Genomic DNA, 19,370 nt, shown 5'->3' with positions numbered 1-19,370 from the left:
GCAGCACTCTTGCCAATGTTAAGCTGCTTTTCATGAATACGGGGTTAAGAGTATTCCAATGAGTGATGTACTTGGTGAAAATGAAGAGTCCTCTCCAGAAAACTGATTTCAATATTAATCAATTCAAAAGCTCGAAAAGTAGGAACTAGAAATGCCAAAACTTCTGAAATTTTTGTAAGCAGTTTCAGCTCCAATATTGGCATTATGATGCCAATCAATGATTTGCAAATAATTTTTTTTTAAGCATGTGTCATTGTGTGCCAGTATAGATTAAGGGGCTGACCTGCTGCAAAAGAGCTCTGCAGAGAAGAACCAGGGTGACCGGTGAACTACAGATTGGACCAAGAAGGCCAATGGTATCCTCAGTTGCTTTTAAAAGAGCATAGCCAGTGCATTGAGGAAGGTGATCTTCCCCCTTACACTGTCCTGGTGTGGCTACATCTGGAGCACTGTGTCCAGTTCTGGTCTCCCCAGTTCAAGAGAGACGGGGTACATTTAAAGGAAGTCCAGTGGAGAGCTGAGAAGATGATTAGAGACCTAGAGCATCTCCCTTAAGAGGAAAAGCTGAGAGACCTGAGTTCTTCAGAAGAGACTGAGAGGGAATCTTACAAACACTTATGAGGGCTGCTCCAAAAGTAATGCCTCCTACTTTATTGTGTTGGCCTGTGTCATCAGAGGCAGATATTGGTGATATAGCAGTAGAGGTTCAACCTTTCCCACAATATTCTATTACATTTTGTCGCCATGCGACAGGTGACAGCAGACGGGCAGTCAGACGACATGATGTCTGACATGGAAGTGCATATGAAGCAAATGTGGAATTGAATTCCTCTATGTGGAAAAAGTTGCACTTATTGACATTTTTTGATGTTTTCTGCACATTTATGAGACAAATAGAGGATGTGAGCACAGTGAAGTGGTGGGTGGTTTATTTCAGCAGTGGGAAGAATAATGTGAAAGACAAGCCGTGTTCTAGAAAGCCATGTAGATTTTTATGAGCGTGGCATGCACGCTCTTGTTCACCACGGGCAAAAATGCATAGCTAATGGTGGTGACTATGTTGAAAAATAGTGTTTTGTATCTGAAAATTTTCTCTATCAAATAGTGTTATTGTGCTCTCTGTATCCGTTGTGGTTTCCATGGAAATAAGTAGGAGGCATTATTTTGGGAGCTTTCATAAGTTATTGTAATGGTTAATAAAGCTAAACCTGCTCCTTTTGTGTGTAGAGTACTGTAGTATGAGAGTCTGGGATATTTTCTAAAACATATATTCTAAACTGCTCCCATGAGATTAAAGTTTGATTGACAGAGGATAGATATAATAGATTCAGGCTTTGGATGTACCTCTTCTTACTGTTGTATGAAAATCCAATCAAAATATTTAAAAGATGGTATACTTAAGAGATTAAGAGTAGGTAGCCAGCTGATCTCAGAAAGATACTCTCAGTGGACAAAATCACTGTAAAAAGGAGATAATTGTGGTGGGATCTAAGAAGTGGAGGTTGTTCAGCATTTTCATGTTCATTTTCATGTTCAGCATTTTTAGTCATCTGGAAATTAATATAAAATTGCTGATGGTGATATTTGCCAATGTAACAATTTGCCAGTGTATGGCGGAATAGTAAAGATGAGGGCAGGCACATGACAGTGAATCTGAGTATGATCAGGCTGGAATTGTTCCAACCAAATGGCTTAGTATACCAAGTACAAAACTGTTGATCTGGAAACATTGCACTCAGTGTATAACTAGAGGACTCTGTCCTAATATTAGCAACTCTGGAAAGTACTTGTCCAAGTGTGAGAAACAAAGAGGAGAAAGAGTAGGGAAGAAGGGTGGAGAGCTTCATACAGGTTCCCAGTATGTTATTTTGCCAAAGTTTATTACAGTTACATAAGGAACAAGAAACTTATTAAACTGACATTACCATCATGTGTAATGATGCTAACAGTACTAACATGCTGCATATCGAATCAACAACCGCAGTTTGTAAATGAGGTTGGAAAACTGTAGAAAATAAAGAAAAAAAAAGGTGGGGGGGTTGGAAATGAGTCAAAATATGGAGAAAATTTCATGTTCAGAATTTCATGATGGATTTCAACAGTATATCATCTACTGTAACATGGCCTGTTGTTTTTTTTTAATTGTTTATTATGGATATTGACGATGAGCTACTTTGTGAATCACTACTCTAGTTTATCAGGATAATGTCTGTTTTCTGATGAGTTATTCCATAGAATTAGCCTCTGCTAACTCATCAATTGCAGATACTCTGTCTACTGGAGCTCAGACCTGTCTGCAAGATAACTAAGCTATCGCAACAACCAAGTATAATATACAATATGAACATACTTTTCTCTATTTGTTTAGCTTATAAGAAGCATGTAGTGTGAATATTATTGAAGCATGTAAATCCAGAGAGGAAGTGCTGGAAACTACAGGACCATCTAATCTAGCAGATAGAAACATAGCAAATTTCTCTGGTTATTAGCCAAACCAAAAAGTTTCAAATTAAGAATAATGCAGAGATTTTCGATGATATGGATGATCAGCCAATGGAACAACTTACCGAGTAAGCGACAGGCTCTGCATCTGTGGGAGATGTGCAGGGAGACACAGGGTATTAAACTCCATATAAGAGTACCTGGATGACATTTAATGCTTGACATTATACAGGAAGCACAGATACTCAGCTGGTACAAATTAATGTAGTTGTGCTGACATCAGGAAAGCTGTACCAGTTTGCAGAGATGAGGATCTATCTTACTATCCACATGCAGTTATAAATCTAAGTGTTGAATACATTTTCAGTGCTAAGCTTTGGTTGCTCACCTTTGAAATTAATTAATTTATAGTTTTAAGCATTTAGCAATGTTTCAAACCACAGAGAATACTTCTCTTCTACATGCTTTTTGTCTGGTTTTCATTATCATTTACAAAATGTATTATGACACTTTCTTTACCTGAAACTGCAAGTTTGTGTGGGTTTCCCCTATGGAATTGTCACAACTAAATCACTGTGATGCTTTTTTCAGGCACCTTTATGCTGAATATTTTCTGGTACTTCCATGAAGCTAATAACTCTTGCCATACCATGTTCTGATTTACAAAAGCTTTGGTAGGTTTCTGCTGGTATTTACTCGCTCACTCTAATACAGACATCCCAATCTGAGCAAAATCCACTCTCTCCATGACCAGTGCGGTGGCATTGTCACTTCATGTTCTTGGTTCCTTTGTGCTTTTCTATTGTTTCCCCATACCAGGCTTCTTGGCGGTTTTATTCTACCGACACCAGCCGAACAAACCTGACTGCCACCTGGCGATATTATGAAAGTATTCTTCCTCCCCTCAGGCATGTATCAGTGCTATGAATGATAAAAGAAAGCCATGACTTGTATTGGTTACTAATCTGCTTTTCAATTTTTTGTTTCATCCCCTGCTCCCTCTTGCCTTGTTTTTCTTTTTATCATATATCCTGCACGTAGTGTGTATGGCGTAGTTATGCGGCTGATGAGAAATCGGTTTCCATTGCTACCTGGAAGCCTCATTTGAAGGCCTTGCATACCTGCAGCCCTACAAAGTAGGTACAAATATGGCAGCTGGTGCCGTTCTTGATGTCTGTTCAAGCTTATAGAGAATTACTATTTGTTTGTTTTGTCTTGTTTTGTCTTCTTAAGTTCTCTTATAAAAAATTTCAACTAACAAATCTGGCCAGTGTTACCTGGGAGCCTAGTACAGAGAGACAGATACAAATCACCCTCATTTATCTAAGAAGTATCACTGAACACAGGCATTAGAAACATTTCAATGAGAAAACATTTATCAAGGGTAATGTTTTACTTCTATCCATGCTCCATACCAGCTGTGCCTTAACATACTCATTAATAATCAGTCCCTTTTTGAAGTTATACTAATTCCTCCTGCATGCTGTTGATAAAGGTATAACATTATTTACAACAGATTTATAGAAGGACATGCCTATTGGAAAATACTACTTACTGTCTAAGAAAAAATGGCTCCCTTCAGTTTTGAAAGTTTTGATCCTGAACTAAATTCTGGTATAAGTTCATGTAAAATACCAACTTGCTCTAGGTGAAGATCATGGCTGAAAGACTTCCTGACCTGTAAGACTGGGGAACACATCTCAGTCCCAGCTGCATATGGTGACAGCACTGCAAATGCACACTGGAGTGTCAACCAACAGCTGTCCCCTCTTCTGCTCTCCCCCAAACCATGTTTTTTATGGGACAGAAACATATTTAACTGCTCTTCTGCTAGATTTGTTTTATCAAGATCCTGAATTTGAGAGGACAATGGAAAGTGCATTTTCCTCTTGCTGTAGAAGGGTGACCAAAACCAGACTCTCTAGGAAACTCAATCCCTAATGATTTGTCTTTGGCATATACCTCTGTTTTTGTCACAGCAACCAACAAGCATTTGAGCAAATATACATATGAATGCAATTTTTCCCTGAACCAATACAATTCAATATATGTATTCACCCAGTTTAAAATTATGTTTAAGAAAAAAAATACTAATACAGAGCTTGTTCTTTCAGTTAAAAACTATTTTTGCACTCTTCGACTAGACTGTGCCTCTGTATTAGACTATAGCTGCAGAACACCTTTCCAAAGGAACACAGCCTTACGGCATTTTGCAAATGAATGCTCTGGGGAATTTCCTGCTTCTTGTCATTACTTCTGCTATATTTAGTGTTTCCTTAAAGGAAATTGTATCCTCAGTTACACACCCAGTCAGTGGAAGGTAACTAAAAACACCTGATATCACAGCTTGGCAAACAGAAAATATTCACTGTCATTATGTGGGTGAGAATCCACAGAGCACTGGCCACCCAAGACCCTTCAGAAGCCCAAGTAAAGATTTTCCAGAAGGTAGTGAGTTGACTGATGCAATACAGGGTACAAATTAGGAGGTAAATGATAATAAAGATTAGAAAGGAGTACAATAAGAGCCTTATGGGAAAGCTCTGATAAGCATCCTAACTGTTGTTATTGCAGACAGTGCAAGAGAATTAGTGGTTTCTCTCAAAGCTGGGTGATGAACATCCACATGACAGTAAAAAGGTAATTGTGTGCCAAAAAACTCAGCCAAAAAGAGGTTTGGCTGGGTACCCAAAGCTGATTTTTGAATTTCAAAGAGTTGACAAGAACAGAGCCATAAGCAATCAATTACCATAACCATAATTCCAAAATGCTTCAAACTAAAAGGAGCTTTTAGATTAAAAATTACGTGGAATACTCATTTTAATAAACATACAAAAAATTTTGACCTATGCAAACAGGTTGAAGACAACATTGGTATGAATGGATGGATATGAAATAATGAAGCTGTATCCCACCTAAAATATTTTCAAATAAGACTGTCCCTCGAAAGTGCACCTAATTCTTATTTTAAATAAGCCTATTGCTGTGATACCCTAAAATTAAACCTTTTAAAGCCTACAGCTTTCTGTTATATATGTGTCAGCAATGCATTTTGCCTAAGTGCTTTGCCAACTCAGTCTGCAGTGGTATGTACTAAGCATGTTGTGCATGTGTTAAAACAACTGGAAAGCTTACTTTTCAGAAGCATTGTAGTTATGAGTCTTGCTTGAATGTTTTTGTGGTTGCAATGTATCATGTGTGTTGTACACTAATTAACACATCCATTTACGTTTAGCATATATCTAACATCATCTGTAGCTGAGTAATGTGATTACTATCTGCATAACAAATATGTTTTTCCCTCCCACTCCCCGACCTGAAGAAAAGAACAAGGGGAAGCTTCTAGCAGGTTTGTAGTTTAATTTATTTCTTTCATCCTTGAAATCTCTGCTTCTTAAAGGCTTTTTGCTGTTTTATGCTCTGTATAATAGGTTCAATAAACTGCTAACTGATAATAGTCACAAATCACATTTGTGTTTAACTTGTATTGATAAAAGTAATGATGCTGAAATTTGCTTGAATGGAAAAATCAGGCAATTTGTTTGCTTTTCTAAGTCCAAGCACTAAGTAGTTGTTACAGACCCTGCTCCTGAGGAGGGATGTGCCTACTGACTCCTGACACAAAACTGACGCCATTTCCAGCAGCTTCAGTGGAGGGTAGAAGCATGTGGTGTAATTTGGCTTTGAATACCAGCTGTGTTGCCACCTGGCCTGGATGCAGGCTTAGGACTGGTTCTGTAGGATGGAGAGCCAGGGGTGCCCTCACTCAGTAAATAAAACCCTGGAGATTATAGAATCGTAACATCATTGAGGTTGGAAAAGACCAGCGAGATCTTCTAGTCCAACTGCCAACCCATCACCACCATGCCCAGTAAACCATGTCCCTCAAAGATGCAGTTTTAGGGTAATGCATGGAAATGTTGCTCCTCTTCCTTATGTATAGTTTGAATATTTAGGGCCCGGAAAGGACCTGGTGGCCACAAAAGAAGTTATACTGCCCTCAAAACTAGTTAGGAGTGAGAGTCAGCAAGCATTGGGCAATCAATAAAGCAGGGTCAGAGGAGCGTGGAGTTTACTTCCAAGGAGAAAATGTTCAAAAGCCAAGAAAAAAGCATCAGTGATGCATCAACTTCTGAAATGCATCTACCCTGAGTTATACTGTGGTTTGCAAACTCTTTTTGCTTATTCAATAATCTCTGAGCAGTCTGAGCACTTCCATACCTAAAATGCAAAAAACAGTTGGAAAGTCTTCACAGATATTGCCCTCATCCCTCTTCACTTTTCAGACCAGTTCCCTGCTGCCTGATTCCATCCCCTTCCCTGAAGTGCATGTTTGGTATTGCAGTACCTTGAGGTGAATGGATTTGCTCTGAAGCATCACTTGGGAGCGCTTCACCTACTTTGGCATTTGCAAGAAACTGTCACTGTTGGTTCTGTTACTTTTCACAAACGTTACCTCTATAGGATCACTGGCAATGAACTGGTCTTTTTAAATTATTATAGCCCGATCAAAATTTTTCACACTTGCCAGCCATATTGCTTACTCCTTCAACAACATTTAAAATTGTTTTCAGCTTTTTTAAAGGTGAGACTGGAGTTGACAGTAAATGAGTATGTATCTTCAAAACAGCGATTTGTGCAGGGTGAGCTTATTCCCGGCTGTACCCATAAGGACTTAAAGACACAAATTTACTTACAACATGTAGAAGCTAAATGGAAGGGGAAAAAATGTAAAATGATATGACCTGCCCCTGCTGTGGATTTAGCCATATACTTCCACTTTATATTTACTGAATGAAAGATGTTTGCCCCTTCAAAAAACTTCACTCCTGTGTTCACTGCTAGTATAGGTATTACAGTGAGGTTGTAAACTCTTTGAGATCCTGGTCTACAGTAGAAACCTACAGACCACTCAGTGCCTTTTTAAAAAGGTGTGTTTTGCTTATAGTTGTTCATTGCATTGTTATGCTGATACACTGCTCTATGTCTATATCACTTAAAATATCTGTATGTGTTCTGTTGTAAAAACATAAATGCAAACAGCTGCAATGTACTTAGAGATGACTGTCCTCGACTACTTAACTTCTCTCTTACTGCACTGCTGAGTGACTTGCATGGGATGCTATGTGACCTAAGTAAGCTGCTTCTTGTTTCACTCTTTAAATGAAGATATGTTTGTTCAAGTAATGCATTGGATTTCTTTCTGAATATGCTCTTTGCTCTTTATTCTATTCTAATAACAGTGGACAAAAAACTTTTATTACTTTAGGTAAAAGCTATATTTTCTTGCTTATCAAATTGAATTTTATATTTGCAGAAATGAATTCTTGCATTCTGTCATGTATAGACCTACCATCTTTCATTAGGCAACTGAATGTTGTTGCCTGAGTTAAGAGAGCTATGTTTATGCAGCTATAGCTTCATACTGATTTTAAGAAAAATATTTTCAACACATTAGATGGTGTATTTCTCAAAACAGTATACATATGCATTCTAGTTAATCGCTTATCAAAAGAAAGGTTTGACAACCTTCCTGGTCAATGTGTGGTGTAAACTGAGATATGACTGTAAAGCAGTACTAGCTCTGCAAGCTATTTAGAAAGCTTTATGTTAAATTATCTATATCTATAAATACACACTGAGCATAAATAGTATTTATTTCTATTCAGTTATACACTGCAGCTGAAATACTTCCTATGCAAGGAATGAGGTCAAGACCAAGGAGTCTTACAGCATCTTGAGAACATAAACAGTCTTCTGCTGTGTGTAGGACATACTTTGGGCATCTGCAAAGAATGAATTTCACCATTTTTTGGTCAGTTGTAGGCTCCATTCAGCTTTGTAAATAGTGAGTCTTAATACGAAGAGTTGCAAGCATAGGAGCTTGGAATAAAAAAGTCATCCCTACTCTGAAAGAAGCATGTAAATTGTATTCCGGAATTCTCTTCATCTACTAAATCATAGTTGTTTCTAAAAGTAGAAATAATGTAAATTATTATCTCTGCATGTGCTTTATGAGAAAGGAATTGCCAGTGATGAAGAATCTGACTTGAGGTGGAAAGCCTAACCCCTCACCTAGCAGTGGAATGCTTAGTAACATGGTCCTCTATCTCCCCTCACTCCTAGTAAGCTTTGTAGTAATAAACAGAAGCTCTTCAGGATGTACACCCCTCGGAAACATAGGTATTCAGCATCCTGCCTCTTCATATGTTTGAGAATGCCAACTAACATCAGGTGCATGATTCGTTTATTTTCCACTCCTTGGTGCTTTAAAGTTCCTTACTTCTCCAAAAGACGTTTCCTTATTTATTTTTTTAAGTGCTTGTAATTCCCCTCGCTGCTTGTTGCCTGCAATGACATTAATACAATGGCAGTAGTTCCAGTAATTTGAAACTCATACAATTGCAGTGTGCAGCACGCCATGGTTTGCCAACACGCAGATTCCCTTTTCTGCTTGAGACTTGAACTTTTGGAATGCATCACCTTGTAGAGATCTATACAATTTTTGAGCATTTAGATAAAGACATTTCCCCCAGTCCAAGAGGATTTTTACACTCATGGCAGTTGAGTTCTCCATTGAATAACCAGTGAGGAAAAATGAGATGTAACATACTGGTCAATATCAACAATTCAAGTGTGTGATCATTATTGGGAAGAATCCCCTTGGACACAGCCTGTGGAAGCTGTGCCTGCATCCTATACTGGGAGGTGGAGAAATGCATGCGAAACAAACCATTTGCTTCAGTTAAATCCTACTGAAACTGTTTCTAACCAGAAATGGTAATTTCTAGATGGGTGGATCTCAGAGGATGACACAGTTTATAACTAAAGCACATTACAATTTTTCTTACTTTCTAAAAGTAACTTAAAAAACAACACAAGTAAAAACTGATGATAGATAATAAAGGAAAAAAAAAAGATTCTCTTCATCCAGAAATTGTTTTGATAAAGGAAATTCACAAAAGCCCTGACTTTTTGTTTGGATTTTTTTTGCTTGACAATTGAACAGTAAGACATTATGTCCTTGAAATTCTTGTTGCTACTCATTGAAGGCAAGGTATGAGATACAACACTATGTTTCTTGGATTCAGGATCCTAGAATAAGACTGGTGGAGAATTCTTGAAAGTTTGAACATCAGACCTTATTGTACTACTCACTGCATTAGCATTTGTTCAACTTCGCTTAATTTCCATAAAATCTGTAGCTTGGGAAGAATCAACATCTGTATTAATTGGAAGTTAACTATGGCAAATCAACACAAACTTTTAATTGCTGTTATTTGTCATGGGTGATAACTTTTGTCAGCTTGAGTTTCTGTCTCGACTCAAGATTCAAAGCATTCTCTCTTACCCTCAGGCCTAACAGTTACTTCTGATTAATTTCAATTTGTTCCTATTCCCACTTCCACCAGCCTCCTCACTGTGAAAAGCTGAGACATGAATCGCAGATTTTAACTAGCAATGCTGCAGGTCAGAGGCTGATACGGGACAGAGGTAGAAGTTTAGAGGTAGAAATGCCCAGAAATGCAGGAAGATAGAGAAATAGGGGAGCAGAACAGGGAGGCAAAGTGATGTCCTGTTAACAAAAAATTATAGTAAGATGCTTAATGGAAGACAGAACTGTGAGTATGGGAAGAGCAAAAGTTTGTTGACATTTATCAGTTAAAATCTTACTGAGTCGAGTAATTCGGTTTGCCAAAGAACTGTTTGTTCCCGATGCAGTGAAGCTACAGTGACCTCTAGTGTCTCTAAACACCTATTCCTATGATGGAAAAGATGGCATTTGAAAAGTAGAGCTACAAAGTCATTTGCAGAGGTGAATGGCTCATCCATGTACTGACAAGACAAATGAGTGGTAAAATTCTGCAACTAATCCTTCAGAAGAAAAAAGATAGAGAGAAATCACTTGCATTTCTTCCAGAGGGTTTCAGTTGTAGCTCCACTAAAATTTGCTCCAGTTTACTTATATGAATGTATCCACAGATTGCAACCTGCAAGTATAGAGGAGACCAAAGGCATTACCATTGCCATGGAAGGTTGTAATAGAGAGCTAACGTATACAAATGAACAGGAATAAATTATCAATTGCATAAGTGCAAGAAAATGATGGACAGACACATATCTAAAGGAATATGGAGATAATTGAAAACAGCTGGATTTCTCTCCAACTTTTGTCATTTAAGTCTGATTCAGGATCCTGTGTAATTTCAGAAAGCATTTACACACCTATTTTACCAATTCCTCCTAATAGTTCTTGCCTCTTGGAATAGCATCCAAGTTAAACTTTGGAAATAATTAAAAAGATATGTGAATTTCCAAGGGGCATTAGAGATTTACATTAATTCAAAGAATTTTCTTTGAATTTGTCATAAATACAGAGGAAAGAAAAAAATAGAATGTGCTAAGCCCTGCAAGAAATGAATTTGTAGCAGGGCACTGGACAGCACTAATGCAACCATCATTAAAACAGAGTAAAGAGCTTTAAAGGTTTAGTGAGCACTGATTCAAGTCTAGAGTGCCCAAAAATGCTTTCAAGGGCATAAGATTATCTCCAGTCTGTATCTCTAATGCTATCCCCACCTCTACTGCAACAGATAGTTGAGAGCCCAGAACCTATAAGGGAAGGGACTTCACTGTGGGTAAAAACCCTGCTCAGCGTGCCCCAAAAATGCAGTTAATCCAGTTATTTCTTCATGATACATTATTTATTATTATTCTTCTAGGCATGGGCTCTCCCCTGCTGGAAGTCACACAGTTTATTCCTGTTCAGAGTAGGACCCGGTGGCTCTAGGAACATTTCCCACCAGTCTCAAAATAGGAACAGGGATCCAAGAGCAAAGAACTATAACCAGTGTCTTTGAAGAAATTCTCAAGATGTAAAACAGTTTCCAAAGCAGGCTTCCTTCAGAGGCTCTGTTTCTCTTCATGATGCAGCATTCTCTGCATGGACCTTTGGCATGCCTTTACATTGCCATTGCTACAAAGCAGATTTTCTTTGTGAGGTCTGCATTCTGAATTAATATTTTCATTCTCAGTGTTGCACTTTTACAAATGGCTCTAGTACAGCTGAAGTATCTACTGTTCCTTTCACCATTGCCTCATTGCTTTGGTTTGGAGAACTAAAGATATTCAGGTTAAGTAACCATTGTATACCATTCAGTTTTTATTATTGAAATAATCTTGTGCACAAGTCATTTAAATGCAGGATTGTTTACGTTCATACAAATTAATTGACATAATGATGTATGCTTTTTTCATTTTACTATTTTCATTTTCAATTTGCAGCTACTTAGATTTTATTAAAAATATATATGGTCCACTCTGATCTTATTTATGGCTCGTTTACCATTTTTTCTTTCATTTTTAATGGCTGTGAATGGTAGAGAGTTGTCCAGAAAGCTTTTTGCTTTAAGATTTGTCAAAGATACATATAATTTGATTTAATTTTCAATATCAAAAACAATGAGCCATAAGAAGAGGGGACACATACGGGAATAAGATGAAGTAAATGTTGATCCTGTTGTTCATGCTGTGTGACAACACAATAATGTAGCTAACAAATATTTTCGAGCTTTTACTTTCATAAAGTTGTACAATGCAAAAAATTCCTGAGATGAAACATAATTTTTGTTGAAAACTAAACTTAAGAACTCACTTTTCTTTCAAATAATAGGTTCTGTGGATGTTTTGTATTGACTATGCAACAATATATAGTACTGCTGGCTTGGGTAACAGTTTTCAGTGGAAACAGATTATGTTTCCAGCACCATCATGCGTTTATTTCAACAATTGCTTACTCTGGGCAAAGGGAAGAAGGGAATTGCATTCAGAAATTATAGGAAAGGTATTCTTTCAAGTGATTCAACATGCCTTATAGAGATGTTTATCTAGTAATCTTCTTATTTATATGCTCTTTTTTTTTTTTTTTTTTCTTTTTTGTGTTCTCAAAACTTCTCTCAATCTGAGCTTTCTGGCATGTGCTTTTGCCTGCTACAAATTGCATCCTTTCTGCTCTCAGTGATGTTTGTGTTCAGAATGAAATGCTGTGCTATGCATGGACAAAGATATCTGATTATCTCAACATTTCACAGCTACAGAAGTTTATAATTACATTCAATCTCATATAATTACATATTAACTCCGTATTTTCAGAGTGCAGTTGGTTAAACATCTAAGAACCACACAGTACATTTTAGCAGTAGTTAATTAGCTACAGAGTTCGTTTCTCTTGAAAACATGTTTTATGGGTGTGCAGAAGTGCGAAGAGTTGAGGGTGCTAGGAAGTTTTAACTTCAAGTACAATTATAGTTTGCAAATAGACAATCTTTGCTCTAGATGTCTTAAAAGCACCCTCCAAAACCGATGTCAGTGCAGTGGGACTGCATGACTCATTAACCATGAGCAGCTCCTACTTTGCTCACTTCATCTTCCCCCTTGCCTGAACGGTATCATTGATGAAGATGGCCATTCCCATAGATAAAACAAGAGTACCAAAGCAGGTACCAAAGACTTCATTTCTGTTTTCCCTTTGTGCCATCTCCTTCAGGAAGCAACAGACAAAAGCAAGAAGGCTAAACAATGAAAAAGCATAAGTATGTAGATAGGGGGACCACAGAATTTCATCTTATGTTTTAAGGTGAACAAAGTTAATTTGAGTATTGAGAAGTAGAAACCCTACATGTTCCACATTTAAATGACTGGAGGGGAAGGATACAAGCATAGAAGGAAAAAATCTTGGCCAGCTGTAAGGATACAGGGCCACCTTTAGTCCAGCAGTCACAACCATGACCTTGGTTGGGCCTTAGCGTTTGTCCTGAATGCCAGTAGCACATGCAAGTAATGAGGTTCCAGCTTAATATCCAGCAGTGACTTCAGTGAGCACAGAGGGTAACCTTACATTTCCATTAATCAGTCATCACTGTCTTTCATGGATGTTTTGTTAATTTTGGTTTTGTCTTGCCCAGTAAGTTCTGTTACAAGAAATTATGAATATGAGTGACCACTAACAACGCATATGAAATGCTGGAGGTGCCACATCTTGAAAAAGCATGATGATACTAACAGTATTCTTGCCTGCTTAAAAAACAAACAACAAAAAAAACACTATATGGCATGCAATAATAATAGAACACATTTTGTTCTTGTCTATCTGAAAAGATCATCAGAAGTGCACTGAGCTGGGCTGATTAATGTGGGAATAAACCTTTTTAAAATTCAAGGAGTAAAAAAGTAAATCCTAGAGATTAATCCATGACAGTTGTATGAAATTTGTTTCTGTTTGTTAATTTTAATTTCCTTGACAAGATTATTTTGTACTTATGATAGACTGTTTTGGGTCATGTTTCTATCAGATAATAATTACATCAAGTCATTTCCATTCCCAAATCATACATATTCAATGAAATTAAAAGTGTGTAAGAAAAAGGTTTATACTATTGAGAATTTTTAGAATTTATTTTCTATTATGATAGAAACAGAAAGGCGGAACTAAGAATAAAAACCCTTTCTCTTCTTCACAGTCAAAAGTTAAGTTTCAAGGAGCGGGTCCGGATGGCCAGCCCACGGGGTCAGAGCATAAAGAACAGGCAGTCATCAGTCGGAGATCGCCGGTCCCCGAGTGCCGACATTGCCACTGACGGCAGCCCCACCAAGGTCCAGAAGAGCTGGAGCTTCAACGACCGCACCCGCTTCAGGCCATCGCTGCGGCTGAAGAGCTCCCAGCCCAAACCTGTGGTTGATGGTAGGAGTTTTTTTGTGCCTCCTTTTCCATCATGCTCTTCTCAGCTTTCTCTAACTGCTCTGGCATACTAGCACAGTGAATGCAGCCCATGTGTGGAAAGCAGGAGGAATCTTTATATTGGGGTGGGGCTACAGAAGGCAATAGCCTGCTGCAAATAGCATTCTGACACAATTTTACTAAATATGAATCTTGTGTCAGTGACACACAAAGAGTTAATGGTAGAAAAGAGGGAAATCACAGGTGAACAAAATGCATCCTGCACATTTGGGTTTTCACAGGAGAACTCTTACTGCCACCAGGGGTACAAACACCTGGCAGAAAGATATATATCAGCAGGTGCCTTAAGTTTTACTCCTTACCTTTGGGATGTTCTATCAGGTAGGGGAAATAGGTGGCTTTAGCAAACTGAAACAGTGTTACCATTTTTATGTATTGCCTTCTAAGGAATATTTTAGATGTGGAAAGTAACGTAGCCTTTCCTGCACCCTGCCTCACTGTGAAGATGGATGCTGCCCCTCTCTGTTCTCCTTCCTGGGAAAGGTTCTCTCCAGCATTCAAATAGCAACTGCTGAGGAAAGATCTTCATCTATAGAAGTTTACTAAGAGGCACTGATTCTTCTAACCAGAAAGCACTGCCCCTAGTTACAGCAGCTCTCTGGCTGGCAGGACTTGAGGGCTCCAGTTGTGTCCAACCTCCTTAGAAATGTGTCCTGCATTGGAAGATGTCCTCACACAGCTCTGGGTGGGACTCCTGCCCCAGAAGATATAGATATGGGTTTCTATGTTCACATTTTTTCCCTACTTATTAATATTTTGTCCTTTCCTGTGGGTGTCTCAGGAGGAAAATAAGGGAAACACACTGTCTAACTATAAGAGGAGGCAGTGATGTCAACTATATGGAAAAGGTACACCGTGAATCATTTGATCAAAGTAAAGAGATGCAACTTTAAGCTTCTTCTGCAATGCTAATCACCTATGCTATGTCCAAATTTGTGGTAAAACTGTCCAGACAAGAGTGTAATTTCATTGCTCACTTCCTTTTTAGAAGTCATTATCACAAACACCTAGGTTGCAAAACAACCATTGAACTGAAATGCACCATCTCTTAGCTGAGAATGCAACACATCTTGTCAGAGAAAGCCTGGGTAAATAAACTTTTCCTGAAGAACAAACTAGACAAACCAAAGGTTTGCTAAGATCATCTTTCTAGGCTAGCCCTCCTGTGTGGAGTGTTCTTGGATGCATGAATCCCAAATTTGGTTGCATTACAATGAGCTCATGAGAAGTACCAGCCACTGCTCAGTGTCCAAGGAGCCCTCTGGGTCGCTCACCAGTCCCTGCTCCTTTTTGGGGCATGAGCAATGGCTCATGTCCCATGGAAGCCACATCATCTGAGGTGTGTGATGCCTGCCTGGGTTCAGGCTGTCACAGAGCTGTGATGATGCCAATGCTCAGAACTGGGAAGTGAGAAATGCTCGGAGTACCACAAGTCTGAAAGTACCCTCTCTAAATGTAAGCTTCTCATGTAATCAGTTAGTTAGTGCCAGTATCTGTCAAAATACAAGCCAGAAATGACTTCATAGGTTAAACTCCTGCAACTTGCACTGAACTGGAAGTGAACTGAGAAGAGAGCATTTTGTTGAGCATACTCCCATGGTATCAGCAGCTCCTTCTGTGCCAGTCCCTCAGTCTGTACCTCGCTCAAGTATCTGTTTACTTTTTCATCAGCCCATTTGTCACAGAAACACTTCCGACGTGTAGTCCTGTGGTTTGTCCTGTATGCACTGTTGTTTATAGCAGTCATCTGCATGAGAAGATCACACACATTCTCACTGTCTCTGTTTGATGGGAAAGGTGTCATAAATGGCACCTTGGGTATTTCTGTAGATAAAAGATAGTAACAACAGAGACTTCATTGTCGTGAGTAAGCCCTTAAAGATCTTCCTGCTCTTCGGGGTGAGCCCAAGCTGTTTCCTTGTAAGCAATTTCCAGCTCCTTGTCCACCCTTATGAACTAGGGCCAACAGATATGACTGATTTCTCATCCGTGGCAGGAGGAGCAGACTCCATTGTCTCCAGCTTTTAGGCAAATGCCAAGTTTCCACTCTGGGACCCAGTCCAGTACTTCTAGGATTGGTCTCATCAGTTCAATTTCCACTATGCTCAATGCTGAGATGCAGCTCCCTGCTACTTTACCCAGTCCACTGCAGGAAAAGACCAGCACTATCAAGCTTGATTCTATTTCTTTTTTTCCATTTGTGTTATCAGTTTCATAGTTTGGCAGACTTTGACATCTTAATGGAAAAGATCTGGAGACTATGTATTTAGTTGAGTACTTCTTGAATTTTTTTCACTGGATGAAAACACAGCATTTGCAGTATTATTTTAGTAATATCTCTCAGTTGTCAGATCCTCCACTTCCCTTCTGAAGGTATTCTGCACCCAAACAATTGTTTTGGTGTGCTGATCTTTCAGCCAATCTAGAAGCCACCATTTCTAGATGTAAGTCAGTACACAAAACAAGATCCTTGAGTGACTGTTTTTTTTCTGGAGTTTCTTTTCTCTTTGCAGTAAGTTTAAGGGAAGAAGAAATTACACTTTCAAAAGACCTTTCTGACAGAGGCAATTTGGTTCAGGTTCCCCAGTCCAGGATCAAATGATTACATCAGTAATCCAATGAAAAAATAAAAAGCTCTTACTATGAACTTCACTTTTCAAAAGAAAAGACATTCAGATATTTAGAACAAGCTTCCAAAGGCAGTGGCCATAGCACCAAGCCTACTGGAGTTCAAGAAGCATTTGGAGTACACTCTCAGACATAGAGTTTCATTTTGGGTGGTCCTGTGTGGAGCCAGGAGTTGGACTCAGTCATCCTGATAGGACCCTTCTAACTTGGGATATGGTATGATTCTATAATTCACTTGATTTTTGTTTAACTGTATGGGATTTGGCGTTGTAAGTTATCTTCACTTAGTGCAGGTATAGAAGAAACTATCTCTTTATGAAGGTGAAGTTTGCTGAACTCTTTAAAAAATAAAGCAAATGAGCAAATATTACTTATATAGGAAGTTCAAAAAGGAAGTGAAATCTTTAGTTGGGTGAGAGTGATCTAAGGCAGATAGTCAATTGTGAGATTTGGCAGGATTGACTAAGTTCTAATAAAGTATGTGGCTGGAGCCTGAGCCAAAACAATCAGAAGAAGACTGCTAGAAAAAACTAAACACGAGCAGTTAGTAACTGTTGTGTAAAGGAAGGTTTGTAATCCAGACAGGAGTTTATGGAGGCAGCAATTGGCTAACATGACTGAAAATGTAATAGCTTTTCTCTTACACTATGTGTTAACAAAAGCTTATGAACACTCCCCTGCTGCATATTAAAACCATAGAAGAGTTCCTCGGCAGTAAAGCAGGACGCCTCAGCTGGTCACAGGCATGTTTTAAAAGGATTTTGGTGTAGGAGACTTTGAGCAGCATGACCGAAACAGTTGCCGAAATGCCTTTAATTATGGGTAGTGACAGCCCTCTGAAACTGCCTGTAAAGCATTTATTGCTCTTGCCAAAGTAGGCCTGGCAACTGCAGCAATTATTTCAGCTACATATGTGCATTTGCAAATTGAATCCAAACCTGAGAGAGCTTTGATGGCTGGAGAGAGCTTTGGTGGCATGGCTGCAGACACTCCAGAGCATTTCACAACAGTGCAGGGGGGCTAAATTGAAAACTAAGACTTATGTAATCTGATTTTAAAAATACATCCAGTCTCCAGTGAAATGTGTCTTGCAGCTGCCAGAACTCTTGCTGGAGATGAGATCCTGCAAAAATTAGTAAAGATGCCAAGATGCTACATTTCCAATCCCTGTTATCAGTTTAGAAGGGAATTATCACCTCCAAGCAGATCTAATGGAAATCTTCACCACTCAATCTGTGAAGGCCTTGGGAATAATAAGTAGTCAGTTTTCATAAAATGTGAGCTTGAAATGATAAAAAGAATCATCTGAGGATGTTTTACCAAGACAAAGCCAGACAAAGCCTTCCCACAAGAGTTGCCATGCTGCAGCGGTGCTTATGCAGCTCACCCTGATGAGCTCAGAAGTCTTCGCTGAGCCCTGACCCATACAATCTCCTCCTGTCCCCGTGTTCATACAGCATGGCTTATATCCCTGCACACCCAAACAGACACCCCAGCTAAGCTGTCAGTGGGGAACAGCTCCCAGTACACCAGGCACTTCTGTGGAGAGCACTCCCCTTTCCAAACATATAGTTGAGCTTTTTTCTGCTTGCTTCTTTTTGTGAGGAGCAGAACCTTCTCCTGCTTAAATCCCACTCCACTCTTGCATGGCCAGAGCTTAAGGAATGAGTTGATATTATGTTGGACGTGCAGTCCTCAAGAAGGGACAAAAGTGCCCTTCTGTACTTGTACACTACCATCCCATGATGGATATTGTGCATATGCTGTAAGCTAGATGTTGTGTGGCTTTTTGAAAAAAACTTCAAAAGTGTTCAGCACCAGAGATATTACAAGCATATTTCATTTGATTAATTAAAAAGAACTCCTTAAGGGATTATTTGATTTCTGCAGCATCCCTGAACATAATATGCTTGCATGACCTCTAGCCTTTCAGTCCCTACAGAGTACTTGCTCAAAATCCTCAGGGTAGAGTATATTACAGGAACCATGGAAAGAATGCAACTCTGCATTTCAGCCCCCATGTCCTCAGTTACTACCATGTAATTTATGTATTGCAAAAATGACAGGTTTTCCTTCCAGTAGCACAAACATCTCAACCTCATCTATGGTTCACTTGAAGTGGCAAAGGTCCTTCGTTTGGTTGCTTCTGCACCTCCTTTAGCTTTAATTCGCTGATTCAGAATGTAGCTGCATGATGTGAAAACCAAGCTGCTCTATTTGTACAACACGTGATGTGACAAAGTAGCATTTTATCAGCAGTATGTCAATTTGTGCTAGGCAGTAGATTTATTTTCTTGTGATTGTTTAACTCCATGATAGAGCTGTCATTCATTACAGTTGCAATTGTAATTAATTAGGAATGTGCTTTAAAATAATCTAGCAATCAGATCTAAGCTCTGAGTCCATAGGTTTTGAGCAATTTTATAAAGAGGTCCTCTCTTTATCATATGTGTCAAATAGCCTGCTGTACACCTTTACTACCTGAACTGAGTGCTCAAGAATA

General features: G+C 38.8%; 1 protein-coding gene across 2 annotated transcripts in view; it reads left to right on the top strand.

Moving 5' to 3' along the window:
* Positions 1–19,370, top strand: part of KCNQ5 (potassium voltage-gated channel subfamily Q member 5) — a 262,179-nt gene that overhangs the window by 222,513 nt on the left and 20,296 nt on the right. Inside the window, exons 8-10 of one of the 2 annotated variants that reach the window (XM_085217795.1) lie at positions 3,484–3,578; positions 5,765–5,791; positions 13,962–14,182. In XM_085217795.1, coding sequence (XP_085073921.1) covers positions 3,484–3,578; positions 5,765–5,791; positions 13,962–14,182 — 343 coding nt within the window. The remainder of the gene's footprint in view (positions 1–3,483; positions 3,579–5,764; positions 5,792–13,961; positions 14,183–19,370) is intronic. The other variant, XM_085217794.1, reaches the window with a different exon arrangement.

Source organism: Meleagris gallopavo, chromosome 2, assembly GCF_905368555.1.
Source record: "Meleagris gallopavo chromosome 2, MGAL_WU_HG_1.1, whole genome shotgun sequence".
NCBI classification, from domain to species: domain Eukaryota; kingdom Metazoa; phylum Chordata; class Aves; order Galliformes; family Phasianidae; genus Meleagris; species Meleagris gallopavo.
This window is presented reverse-complemented; position numbering and strand designations above follow the sequence as displayed.